We start from the raw sequence: 13,685 nt of genomic DNA, 5'->3' as shown, positions 1-13,685 counted from the left end.
CTGAGTGGGATGGTGAGTGTTGGCTGGGGGTCTTGTTGAGGCAGGAACTCAACTTTAATGTAACAACCTCTTGTTTATATAAACTCAGAGCATAGGGAGGAGAGGTTTTGGAGGGGGTGAGATGACATAGGGGGCAGGGAAGGGTGACGGAGGGTACGGGGTGACTGACAGGGCCAGGGGCAAAGCTCTACATCAGCAACAGCTGAGCAGAGGCAGGGCTAAACAGGTTCTGTTGAGTCACTCTGGTACGGAAGTGACTAAGACAGGTATCAAAACTCGAGCCAGCCTTAGACTCTCCCACAAGGCTGCAGAAACTAGAGCCAGGCTTGGATTTGTCCACAAGGCCCAAACCAGGGCCGAAATGGGGCCCAGCACATATTTACTCTATTGGCTGTCCCCCCAGCCCTTGCCTGTTCTTTATATCCATCATGACAATATATTGGGAATATATTTGAAAAGAAAAGAAGTTTAGTTGTTAGGTTAGGAGAAACTTATTTATGCAGTGAAGTCTGAGGTTGTTAGGTCCATTTTTCAGAGATATATTCAGATAAAGGAGATAGGCAGCTCAAGTGCATCATCACAAGGGGGTGTGCAGTACCCAATCCAAGCAGAGGTCCAGGTTGCTTATCTATTCCTGTGTTTGCTTGCCTCAACTATAACTCTATCTCAAAACAAAACAAAAAATTCCCCAAAACAGAAAAACTAAAACTACTTGGAAAGAAGATGGCTAGGAACTTCCAGAATTGGAGAACAAGAATCTTCTGATTAAAGTGTCACCTGAAGAACAATCAAGATAAACAATAAACCCAGAGAAATAAAACTGTAGAGCATTAAGGATAAAAGCCATCAGCCAGGCAGTGGTGGTGCATGCCTTTAATCCCAGCACTTGGGAGGCAGAGGCAGGTGGATTTCTGAGTTCAAGGCCAGCCTGGTCTACAGAGTGAGTTCCAGGACAGCCAGGGCTACACAGAGAAATCCTGTCTCGAAACACACAAACAAACAAACAAACAAACAAAAAAAAAGACTGTCCCCTTCAGTCTGGAATTTCAAGCCTAGCTATCCTTGCAGAGCATCAAGAATTTAGTAAGGCTGAGGATATGGCTTCGGTGGTAGAATGTTTCCCTAGCTCAAATGAAGGCTCCTTGTGTCCCTCCTCAGTACCACATAAACCGAGCCCAGTGGGATGCTCTTGTAATTCTAGTCCTTAGGAGGTAAAGGCAGGAGGATCAGAAGTTCAGGATTCTGTCCTTGGCTATGTAGTCAGTCTTCAGCTAGTTGAGGCTATAGGAGAGCCTATCCCCAAAACATAACCTTGTAGAGGCAGGCCACCAATCTTGACTATCTTCAATAACCAGCTACTGTTCATAAGCTCTTTTGATTAACTTTATTGAATAACCAAATTTATAAGTTAGCACAGATCAAACGATTGTTTGCATGGGTTACAAATGACTTTTTTTAAAAACAGGAATAAAACAGTGAAAATTACAATCTGTAAAAAGGAACAGCAATCTTGTCTCAACATTTCAGAGGAGCAAGACTGAGCACAACACACTGGAGGTCAACACATACTTTTGATTTGAGAACAAGGACTTAATGTTACAATATCATACACACTACTTTACAAAATTAAAACTTCTATGTAAGGACTGTGTTTATAATAGTTAAAACTGTGAAATCACATTTGGTGGTCCCCTAGATAATAGCTGTTATGCATCTCTGATTAGAAGAAGTAAATCTTTTATTCTAATTATTGCAAAACAGTCTATTAGACTCAATACATTACATTAAATTAAAATATATGCAAGCTAAAATAACTGTTACTGCTTAAGTGAATATTAGTATGTCAGACTTACAGAAACATTATTTAAAAATTCTAGAAATTAGAAAAATAGAGTACTTTTTATGGTAGAACTGCCATGCTCAGATTTATATATCAAGATTGCCCTTGGCTGTTACTTTAGTAGTTGTAGATCTGTAGAAAATTCAAGGATCTTTCATAATTTACAACTACAATAAAAAAAATATGGCATAGTGTAAATATTAGTTGCTTTACATCAGAAAGTAATACAGGATGGTAGGACAGGTAGTGTCTTACTGGAAAAAAAAAAGTCAAAACTGAAAAACATTCAATATAGCAAAAAAATAATTCTATCAATATTCCACAAAGGTTCACTCTCTTGTCTGGAGAACAAAGTTGTGAACCCTAATATTTTTATGACTGTTATAAAATTACTCTGGATTGCACATTACATAATATCTAAAATAAAATTTAAAAGTAAATTTGTGAAATATACTAACCAAGGAAGTGCTAATAAGGGTCAGACTTACTCAGGGAAGGCACAAGGAAGGTTTCCCTAGGAGTACATTTCCCTCTGGGAGATTCCTTAGTATGAAGAAAGAACCTAAAAATACTAACATTTAAAAATCATATTAAAAAGAAAACTTTAGTTCATTTAAAGGAACATTGTATATAATGGCTGTTTCTTAAAGAGGAGAAATAATATAAATTTAATTGGTTATAGTTTGAAAATTGCTTCTCAATAAATGAAGCAGCTTTCAAAAAAAATAAAACCTTTCAATTGAATGTACTATATGTACAGTGAAACAGACATTTTCAATCGTCTATTTGAGACAAAGTCTGGCTGGTCTGGCACTTTCTATGTAGCCCAGGCTAGCAATCTCCTGCCTTAGCCTCTCAAATACCAGAGTTAGGGTCATGTACCATCATCATGTGTGGCTTGGAATTAAAAAAGAAAACGAACTCTAACACTGTTACTCTCACGAAGCACAGTTATTGGAAAGCAGCTGGCAAGCAGTAGCTGTATACTCCAGGGACCTGCTGCTTCTCTTCCCAGGAGTTAAAGTCAGCCCGTATGGGTGTAAACCTGGAAGTTACTATTTCATTGGTGATCACGTGAGACGGAGATTGTAAACACATTTCTAATCTATGAAAACAAAAACCAAAAAAAATCTCTTTAAAAGTATTACACACAAGTATTACTGAAGAAGTTCACACAAGATGATGAACCTCTGAAAACTGAGGCAAACTCTTAGGAGACACATCACAGCATTTTAAATACACATGGATGATTTATCTATTGTAAACAAAAGCCACCCGATAGTCTGACTGTAATAGTTCTCTAACTGAATCAAGACAAGCAGTCTTTAGAGCATGTTAAGAAATCAAGTTTCTTTTATAACTTTAACATGATGGATTTGTACAATCTTAGTATCCACCAACTCAAACAGCAGCATTCATACCTTAACAGGTGTTAATATCCCAGAATACAGGAGTGGCTTCCAATATAGTTCTTAAGCTCCTCAGAGAAACGCTAACACTTTAACTCCTTATCAACCACAGCAGAAACGGACCAAACAAAAACCCACTCAGCGAATCAACAGAAACAGCTCCTATTATCATTGCCAGTCCTGATATATTTATGAAGACAGCTCAAATTTTTATTCATGGCAGAATAAAACAGCAGAAAACTACCTAATTAGTTTTCACCTCAAATTAAAGTGACTTTGTTCAAGTAGAGAAAATACTGACAGACTTTAAAGCTTGACAATTCACTTTATATATTCTTCCCAAGCAGAACCTGAGCTGGTTTACTCCAGTTTTAGTTAACATGATCCTTTTCCTTCCTTAAAAAAGGAAGTGGTGGGGGTGGGGCAAAAACCAAATATGTAAAGGGGATGGATTCCAGCTTCCCTACAGTCTGCTGACTTTTGGATTTTCCAATTTAAAAAAGATCATTATTGATAGATTTGAAACTTCCCTGCAACACTTAATCTTATGAGGTTTTTAAATGTAGCAGCCAAAAACTCATAAAAATAAAAAAAAAAAGAGAAATAGAAATGCAGAACACAGAAGTCTTTATTTTATAAAACGTACTTTGCCTCTGCAATATTGTCTCATCTCAATCCATAACAACTCAAACATAGTTGGCGGCAAAGGAAAAAAAAAGGTTTCCAATCCTGTAGACATCTATTTTGATTTGAAAAATACAGTATTTTGGAGTTGCACATCTGACTCTCGGCTGTGGTCCTTTATTTGCTATAGTTGGTTGAAATCACAGTGAAACATCTTATTCATCATCACATTTGTTCACAATCTTAAGGAAGAAAGGAAGGTACTGCATCCTCAGGAACTCTGCAAGTGACTCTTCAGCAGCTTGGGTCTGGTCACTTGTTCACTTGCTGCTGAATGTGCAGGAGGAATTCATAATATGACAGTGCAGACTCTGTTCTGTCTTCTACCAAGTTCTGAAGGAAGGCTGCTTTCATCAGACTCTCCTCCCTTACAAATAAAAGGCAAGAATGACCACGGACGTTAGATGCGGTAGAATAAACCTCAGATTCTTTTCATAGGCTACTGATTTACTGTGATAATTAAGATAATTTGACCATATAAACTGCTATGTCAGGGCTGGAAAGATGGGTCAGTGGTTTAAAGGACTTGCTGCTCTTACAGAGGACCTAGACTCATTAGACTCGTTTGGTTTCCAACACCTAAATGGTGGCTCACAGCTATCTCTAAGTCCAGTTCTAGGGGACTCAGTGCCCTCTTTTGACTTCCAAGGGCACCAGGTATGCATATGGTGTACATACACACAGGTAGGCAAAACACACACACACACAAACACACACAGTGTAAAAACCAAAAAAACTATGCCTGATGTAAATGTTTATTATTTAGGGGAGAAATTACTGACACTTTTATTAGCATGCTTATCAAAAGTTTATCAATTCTAATAATTGGTTATTGTGCATAGTTTATGACAATTTATTGAAAAGAAGCATATTTTATTTTTCTATATTCTTTTTATTTTTTGAGACAGTGTCTCATGTAGCTCAGGGTGGCTTTGAACTCAGGATTCTGAGAATGAACTTGAACTGATCTCCTGCCTCCACCTTTGGAGTGCTGGGATCACAAGCGTGTCACCATGTACTGTTTTATAACATGCTGAGGATTTAACCTAGGATATGCTACACAAGATGCTACCAACTGTTGGGCAGTGGTAGTACACACCTTTAATCCCAGCTCTTGGAGGCAGAAGCAGGCAGATATCTGTAAGTTCAAGGCTAGCCTGGTCTATAGAGCCAGTTCCAAGACAGAGAAACCCTGTCTCAAAAAAAAAAAAAAAAAACTACTAACTAAGCTACTTTGCCAGACCATTCTATGTTCTTTTAAAAGGCTTACTTACAAATTTGGTCACATACATACTGTGATTCAAAATTAGTTCTTATAAGACCAGACACTGACACATTAAAAGTCTGACTTACCTGCCAGGCAGTGGTAGTGCACACCTTTAATCCCAGCACTTGGGAGGCAGAGGTAGGCGGATTTCTGAGTTCGAGGCCTGCCTGGTCTACAGAGTGAGTTCCAGGACAGCCAGGGCTACACAGAGAAACCCTGTCTCGAAAAACAAAAACAGGGGCTGGAGAGATGGCTCAGCGGTTAAGAACACAGACTGCTCTTCCAGAGGTCCTGAGTTCAAATCCCAGCAACCACATGGTGGCTCACAACCATCCGTAATGAGATTGGATGCCCTCTTCTGGTGTGTCTGAAGACAGCTACAATGTACTCATCAATAAAATAAATAAATAAATATTTAAAAAAAAAAAGAAAAACAAAAACAAACAAAAAAGTCTGATTTACTCTTTAACCCTAGCACTTGGAAGGCAGATTTCAGTGAATTCAAGGTCAGCATGTTCTATAAAGTGAGTTCTAGGATAGCCAGGGCTATTACACAGAAAAATCCTGTCTTGAAAAACAACAACAACAAAAACCCACAAAACAAGCAAACAAACAAAAAACCCCCCAAAAAACTGACTTACCTTATTACATAGAGTATTGGGAAAAACGGCCTCTGTTCTCTAAGCCATGAGATGAAAGCTATCATTCTGGCAGATTCTGGTGTATCAAGTTCTGGAAGGTCTGTCTGTTAAACAAAACTCCAATCAGCTCTATCATCTACCATGCAGTCTGCACCCTTTAGATTTATGACTCAAAATCAGTTGATTTAGTTGGATCAGAGTAAGTATTTTAGGCTTGAAAGTAATTTTGTCTCTGTTGCAAATACTCAGCTTTGCCATTGCTACACTTAAGTTCCAATAAGATCATAAATACAAAACAGGTGGCAGGCTCTTGGGCCTAGTTAGCACAGTCTTGTTCTAGTTAGCACAGTTTTGACCTAGTTAGTACTTTATTGACCTAGGAAAACCTTCCAGTGCACTTCATAATGAAATTTAGAATCAACCAACTCATCAAAGTGGTTATTACAAATATGACACTTTCTTATTTCACTACTGAAAATGCCTATTCATCCAGTCTAATAGTTTTGCTCAAGGACTGAGAGCTTTTATCTTCTATAACTTTGACATCCAAGTCTTTCTACAGATACGAATCCTGAGGCCTGGAGATAACTCAGTGGGTAAGGGCACTTGCTACAAAGCCTGGTGACTTGAGGTTGATCTCTGGGACCCACTTAGTAGAAAGGATCAATCCCCAAAAGTTGTCCTCTGACCTCCACACTTGACCCTTGATACATACACCCCATACTCCTATGAAGAAATAGATACAATAAAAATTCAAAATAAATACTTTAGTTCTTTAATTATTGCCAGGAGTTCAGGACAGAACCTTATTGGTATATAAAGTGATAAAATAAATATGTATTCCAAAGCTGGACACACACTAGCTAGCAGTAGGTACTGAAAAAATAAGGCAATTTTAACTTTACAATTTAAAATTATCCAAATGTAGGTTGGAAAGATGGCTCATCAGTTAAGAGCACTGGCTGCTCTTCCAGAGGTCCTGATTCAATTCCCAGCAACCACATGGTGGCTCACAACCATCTGTAATGGGATCTGACACCCTTTTCTGGCCTGCACATGTACCTGCAGACACAGCACTCAAATGATGCTTTCCTAGTGTGTAAAAGGCTCTGGATTCAATAACCCTCATTAAACGAGGGGGTTGAGAGAAACAGAGACAGAGACAAAGAGACAGACAGAGACACACACAGAGATACTAATGTCATGTACAGCAATACCTTTTTTTTGGTCATTAACTAAATTCAATGCTTTCTCCTTCAAAGACAATTCTATCTATCTATCTATCTATCTATCTATCTATCTATCTATCTATCTATCTATCTATCTATCTATCCATCCATCCATTGTATATGAGTGTTGGGAGCTGCATTCGCCATTTGACAATGGCGGCTCCGTGAGGGAGCCATGAATGAAAGTGCGCCTGTGCAAGGCACGCCGGCTCCCCACTTCTTGGCTCTTTGACAGAGCTGTGAATGAAAGTGCACCTGCGCAGGGCGCGGAAAATTAATATGCTAATTAAGCGTCACTCAAAGAGCCAGTGAAAACTAGTATGTTAATTATGCATCACTTAAGGAGCCAATGAGCATGTGGCACATTCTCCCAGGACTCTATATAAGCCGTGGGTTCTGGGGCTCGGGGTCCTTCGCTACTACCATCCAAGAGAGCTGTAACACTACCATCTAAGAGCTGTAACACCATCTAAAAGAGCTGTAACAAGTAAACTGCTGTCAGAAGAATCCTGAGTGTGGCGTTCTCCTTATCGGTGAGGCGGCGCATCACATATGAGTACACGTTTGCTGTCCTCAAAACACACCAGAAGAGGGCATCAGATCCCATTACAGATCGTTGTGAGTCACCATGTGGTTGCTGGGAACTGAACTCAGGACCTCTGGAAGAGCAGTCAATACTCTTAATCGCTGAGCCATCTCTCCAGCCTGACAATGCCTTAACTCTTAAAAAATTTATCATTGGGCTGAAGAAGTGGCTTGTGGTTCAGTAGTTAAGAGCACAGGCTGTTCTTCCAGAAAACAAGGGTTTGATTTTTAGCACTTACAGGGTGGTAAAAAAACTGTCTATAACACCAGTTTCAAAGGACTGATAACCTTTTCTTGCCCCTTTGGGCATCAGGCACACACAGGCACACATGCAGGCAAAACAGCTATATACATATAAACACATTCAAATTTTTATTATTATATGTATATGTGCATGAAATGTACATGTGGGACAAGTGCCAGAGTGGACATGTGGAGATCAGAGAAACTCTGTGGAGCTGCTTCTGCTTACCTCACATGGGTTTTGGGGATCAGGCTCAGATAAGGTCACAGCAACTCATTGTGGCTGGACTGGAACGCACAGAGAGCCTCCTGATTTTGCCACCATGTATAGCTGAGAATTACCATTTTAAACATACTTTACAAATGGCAGGCAGTTGAGGAAGGTGGTTGTGGTGGTTTGAATAGGTTTGGACCCCATACACTCATGTTTTTGAGTGTGTGGCCCATGGGGGTGGTACTATGAGGAGGTATAGCCTTGTGAAAGAAAGGGTGTCACTGTGTGTGTGTGTGTGTGTGTGTGTTTGGGGGGGGGGTGTTGAGGTCTCCCAGGCTCAAGTTCTGCCCATCATGGAAAGACAGCCTCCTCCTTCCTATCTTATGAAGATACAATCTCCTTGCTGCCTGCAGATCAAGATGTAGAACTCTCAGCTCCTTCTCCAGCACCATGTTTGCCTGTGTGCCATCATTCTCCCTGTCATGATAAAGGATTAAACCTCTGAAAGTGTAAGCCAAACCCAAGTAATGTTTCCCTTCATAAGAGTTGCCATGGTCAAGGTGTCTCTTCATAGCAATAAAACTCTTAAGACAGCCAGGCAGTGGTGGTGCACGCCTTTAATCCCAGCACTTGGGAGGCAGAGGCAGGCGGATTTCTGAGTTCGAGGCTAGCCTGGTCTACAGAGTGAGTTCCAGGACAGCCAGGGCTACACAAGAGAAGCCCTGTCTCGAAAAACCAAAACCAAAACCAAAAAAAAAAACAAAAACAAAGAAACAAAGAAACAAACAAAAAAACCCCCTATAAGACAGTGGTTCATGTCTGTGATCTCAGCACTCAGCACTTTGGAGGCTGAGGTAAAAGAAATGTAAGATTGAGACTAGCCTGGTCTACATTATAAGTTCCAGGTGAGCCAGGGCTACTTAGTAAAACCCTGGCTGAAAAGAATTCCAAGTCCTTCTCCCCCTAAAAAACCAGTGTCATTCTCAGCTAGGTACAGTACTGAGCATCTATATATAATCTTAGAAACTTAAAGGCTGAGGCAAGGAAACTGCCATAATTTTGGGGTCAACATGAATTACAGAGTAAGACCTATCTTGGGGAATCTTTTTGTGTACTGTGTAAAGGTTGTTTTTCAAATGTTGACTTCTGTACCAGCAGAAAGTTGTGTACTGGCTGGACTTTGGCATCCTTATTTTTATGGATTAACCACCTGCCTCAGTATTTTGTACATATACACCTCTATCACCTTCTAATGGATTTAATAAAGAGCTCACGGCCAATAGCTGAGACAGGAGAGGAAAGGCAAGACTTCCAGGTAGAGGTAGGAATCATGGGAAGAATTCAGAGGTGAGAGATTCATCATCGTGTCACAGAGGGGGAAGGAGCAAGTGCAAGGACTAACTGACTGACTGACTGACTGACCAACTTGAGAAGTAAGGGGCCACGTGGCCGATGTGGAATAGATGGTCAGGATAATTGAAGTTAGATGAGCTAGTTTGGGAGGTAGCCAGCTAAGGCCTAAGCTCAATAAATAATGAGTCTCTGTGTCATTATTCAGGAGCTGGCAGGTCAGAGACAGTCTGGTGATACTATTTCCAAACCGAACCGAACCAAACCAGATGCTCCTAGGCATATACCCAGAAGATGCTCCAACATATAACAAGGACACATGCTCCACTATGTTCATAGCAGCCTTATTTATAATAGCCTGAAGCTGGAAAGAACCCAGATGTCCTTCAACAGAGGAATGGATACAGAAAATGTGGTACATTCACATAATGGAGTATTATCTAGCTATTTTTTTTAAAGATTTATTTATTTATATTTGAATACACTGTAGCTGTCTTCAGACACACCAGAAGAGGGCATCAGATCCCATTACAGATGGTTGTGAGCCACCATATGGTTGCTGGGATTTGAACTCAGGACCTCTGGAAGTACAGTCAGTGCTCTTAACCACTGAGCCATCTCTCCAGCCCCCTTATCTAGCTATTAAAAACAATGAATTCGAGAAATTCTTAGGTAAATGGATGGAACCAGAAAATATCATCCTGAGTGAGGTAACCCAATCACAAAAGAACACACATGGTATGCACTCACTGATAATTGGATATTAGCCCAAAGCTCGCAATATCCAAGATGCAACTCACAGGCCACATGAAGCTCATGAAGAAGGAAGGCCAAAGTGTGGGTGCTTTGGCCCTTCTTAGAAGGAGTAACAAAATACTCATGGGAGCAAATATGGAGACAAAGCATTGGACAGAAACTGAAGGAGGGGCCATCTGGAAACTGCTCCACCTGGGTATCCATTCCTTGTACATTTACCAAAGGTAGACATGGATGTGGATGCCAGGAAGTGCATGCTGACAGAAGCCTGATATAGCTGTCTCCTTAGAGGTCTGCCAGAGCCTAACATATACAGAGGCAGAAGCTCACAGCTAACCATTGAGCTTATCATGGGGTTCCCAATGGAGGAGGGAGAAAGAAGACTGAAGGAAATGAAAGGGTTTGCGGCCCCATGAGGAGAGCAATAATACCAACCAACCAGAGCTCCCAGGATCTAAACCACCAGCCTGAGAGCACATAGGGAGGGACCCATGGCTCCAGCTGTATATGTAGGGGAAGATGACATTGGCAGGCATAGGTGGGTGAGGAAGTCCTTGGTCCAGTGAAGGCTGATGCCCCAGTGTGGGGGAAATCGTGGGTGGGGAGGTGAGAGAATGGGAGAGTGGGTAGGGGCATATCCTCATAGAAGCAGGAGGAGGGGATGGGATAGGGGGTTCCTGGGTGGGGGAAGGAGATTACATCTGAAAAGTAAATAAAATATCCAATAAAAATATTAACAAACAAACAAACTGCGAAGAGGCTGCCAACGGCTCAGTTAGGAGCATGTACACCTCTTGCAGAGGACCTGGCTTCATTTCCTATCACCCACACAGTACTCACTACCATCTATAAGTCCAGGTCTGTGGATCCGCAACCTGTTCTAAACTCCACAGGAACTCATCATGAATGCGATACAGGTATCTACATGCAAGCAAAACATTCATACGCATAAAATAAAACAAAAATAGCCACGAGGCTAATCAAAAATACCATTAGAAGACAAAATGAGCCAGGGAGAGTGGCTCAAGAGGCAGAGACAAGTAGAGCTCTGTTAGTTTGAGGCCAACCTGGTCTACACAGGGAGTTCTAGGCCAGCCAGAGCTACATGGTGAGACCCTTTCTTTAAAAAACAAAAACAAAACCCAAAACCAAAACAAACAAGACAAGATGAGCCTGGCATAGTGGTGTGTGGCTGTAGTCCTAGCTAATAGAGACTCTGAGGCATAAGGAACCTTCTGTGTTCTTGAGACATAGACAAACCTGAGCAACATACCAAGAGCCTACATGGAACCCAAACTAAACCATTAAATGAGCACTTGCAGTTGGAAGAGAGACACTATCTATAAGGATACTTTCTTTGGGAGAAATCTGGAGTATTAATTCCTGATTTGAAAACGGGGTTCATTTTGTATCATATTTGAAATGTCCTTTAAATCGCTTATGATCACTAACATAAAAGCTTACCATTGTCTGTGGAATTGATGCATAGTTTTGAACTCCCAGAACTTGGCTGAGAAAATTCTGTGAACAATTTCTTCCAACCCAAAGCATCAGTACCTGCAAACAAGAACACACTGTTGTGAGAGGCAGTCTAATCGTGAGTCTGACACTTTTATCACTGGTTATGGTTTAAAAAGTCAAGGGATGGGCATGCTTAGTGAGACTGTACAGAGAACTACTAAACACTGTGAAATGGGGGACAGCGGGGAGAATGGCCAGTGCTAACATCTAAAGAAAGGTGGCTGAAGCCAACTGTTAAGGAGGCTCAGCAGCACACTGAGCTCCCAAGGCTGAGTCAATCCACTCACCGCGCCTGCATCCATGAGGAACGCTCCATCTCTGCTCAACTTCTCCACCGAGAGCTGAAGAATGGGGGGCTGAGGTATGGTTCTGTCATTGATGTTGAGAGCTCCCTGAGGGAAGCAAAGAATGAGGTTTTTAGACACACACACATACACACTTGCATAAGTACATACAGTATACATGGGCATATATGTATGCACCTGTGCACAGGCTCAAAATTAATGTTGGGCAATTTTTACTTTATCAAGGCCGTTTTTTGCTTAACCTAGAGCTCAATAATTCTAGGCTGTCTAGTTAGTTTGTCCCAGGGATCTGCTGCCTCTGAATTTCGAGTGATAGAATTACAGGTGGCTGCCAGGCCTGCCTTGTTTTTCATGTGGGTCTGAATTCTGGTCCTCATGCTTCCACAATAAACATTTTATCCTTTGAGCCAAACCCCTAGCCTCAGTACAAAGGATCTGATGTAGCCCAGGCTGGCCTCAAACTTTTTATGTAGCTGAAGACGACCTTGAACTCCTAACTGTCCTGCCTCCTCCTCTAAGTGCTGAGATTACTGGCATGGAGTACTGTGCTCAGCTCTCTGCAGCCACAGGTAAACAACCAATACAATGAAATTAACTGACTTATAAGAGTCTGGATCTTAAATAGGCAAGTCAGTTATGTATAACAAACATGGAATAATATGTATATTAAACAAAGTCACTGTGACTCTAATAATTGAAATTAAATTCTGATCATATTTTTTTCTTATTTGTATAGCCAGAAGTTAATGGCAGGTGTTTTTTCTTCACTTGCCACCTTATTGGTTGAGACAAGCTCTCAGTGAACCTGGAGCTTGTTGACTCAGTTAGCTGGCTGGCCAGTGGGTCTTTGGGATGCTCCCGTCTCTGCTCCCCAGTGCCGGGGTTACAGATCTATGTTCTCATATCCTGGGAACTAACTCGGGTCCTCAAGCTTGTGCAGCAAGGCACTTCACCAACAAATCATCTCTCCAGCCCATCCTCATCTTTAGTTTTTTGAGACCAGATCTTTAGGTACAGGGTGGTTGCCAGTTCCCTGTGTAGCTAAAGATAACTCTGAATTTCTTTTCTAATTCTCCTGCCTCCATATCCCAAGTGTTGAGAATGTAGGTATGAACCACCATGCTAGGTTAATGCCAGGGGGAAGAGTGAACCCAGGCGTCCTGCATGCTAAGTAAGCACTCTACCAACTGGGCTACATCCTTAGCTCCTATTTTTTTGGTTGAAAGAAAGGGTCTCCTGTGAGCTAGGCAGGTCTGGAACTCCCTTTATAGTTGAGGCTGGCCTTGAACTCCTGACTCACCTTGCAAGTGCTAGAATTACAGATCTGTGTCACCACAGATAAATAAATAAACAAATAAAGTAAAAAGTATAATATATAGTGAACAGACAAATGATTAGTTAAATACAATTCATAATGGATTAATCAATTTCTCCTTTCTTCCTTCCTTCTTTTTTTTTGTAGCCCTGGCTGTCCTAGATCTTGCCACATAGACCAGCTTGGCATGGATTTATAGAGATACGCCTGCTTAGAAATTTCGTTTTTGCCGGGCAGTGGTGGCGCATGCCTTTAATCCCAGCACTTGGGAGGCAGAGGCAGGTGGATTTCTGAGTTTGAGGCCAGCCTGGTCTACAGAGTGAGTT

General features: G+C 41.2%; 1 protein-coding gene across 2 annotated transcripts in view; it reads right to left on the bottom strand.

The window, feature by feature from the left end:
* Positions 1 to 1,365: 1,365 nt before the first annotated feature.
* Positions 1,366 to 13,685, bottom strand: part of Sec24a (SEC24 homolog A, COPII coat complex component) — a 65,440-nt gene continuing 53,120 nt past the window's right edge. For both annotated transcript variants that reach the window (XM_028775991.1, XM_028775992.1), the window contains exons 20-23: positions 12,027 to 12,131; positions 11,683 to 11,775; positions 5,842 to 5,945; positions 1,366 to 4,300 (exon numbers count right to left, since the gene is read on the bottom strand). In XM_028775991.1, coding sequence (XP_028631824.1) covers positions 4,186 to 4,300; positions 5,842 to 5,945; positions 11,683 to 11,775; positions 12,027 to 12,131 — 417 coding nt within the window. In that variant the 3' untranslated portion in view covers positions 1,366 to 4,185. The remainder of the gene's footprint in view (positions 4,301 to 5,841; positions 5,946 to 11,682; positions 11,776 to 12,026; positions 12,132 to 13,685) is intronic.

Source organism: Grammomys surdaster, unplaced genomic scaffold (assembly GCF_004785775.1).
Source record: "Grammomys surdaster isolate TR1022 unplaced genomic scaffold, NIH_TR_1.0 262, whole genome shotgun sequence".
In the NCBI taxonomy this organism is placed as follows: Eukaryota; Metazoa; Chordata; class Mammalia; order Rodentia; family Muridae; genus Grammomys; species Grammomys surdaster.
Note: the sequence above shows the minus strand (reverse complement) of the source record. Positions and strands in the feature narration are given on the sequence as shown.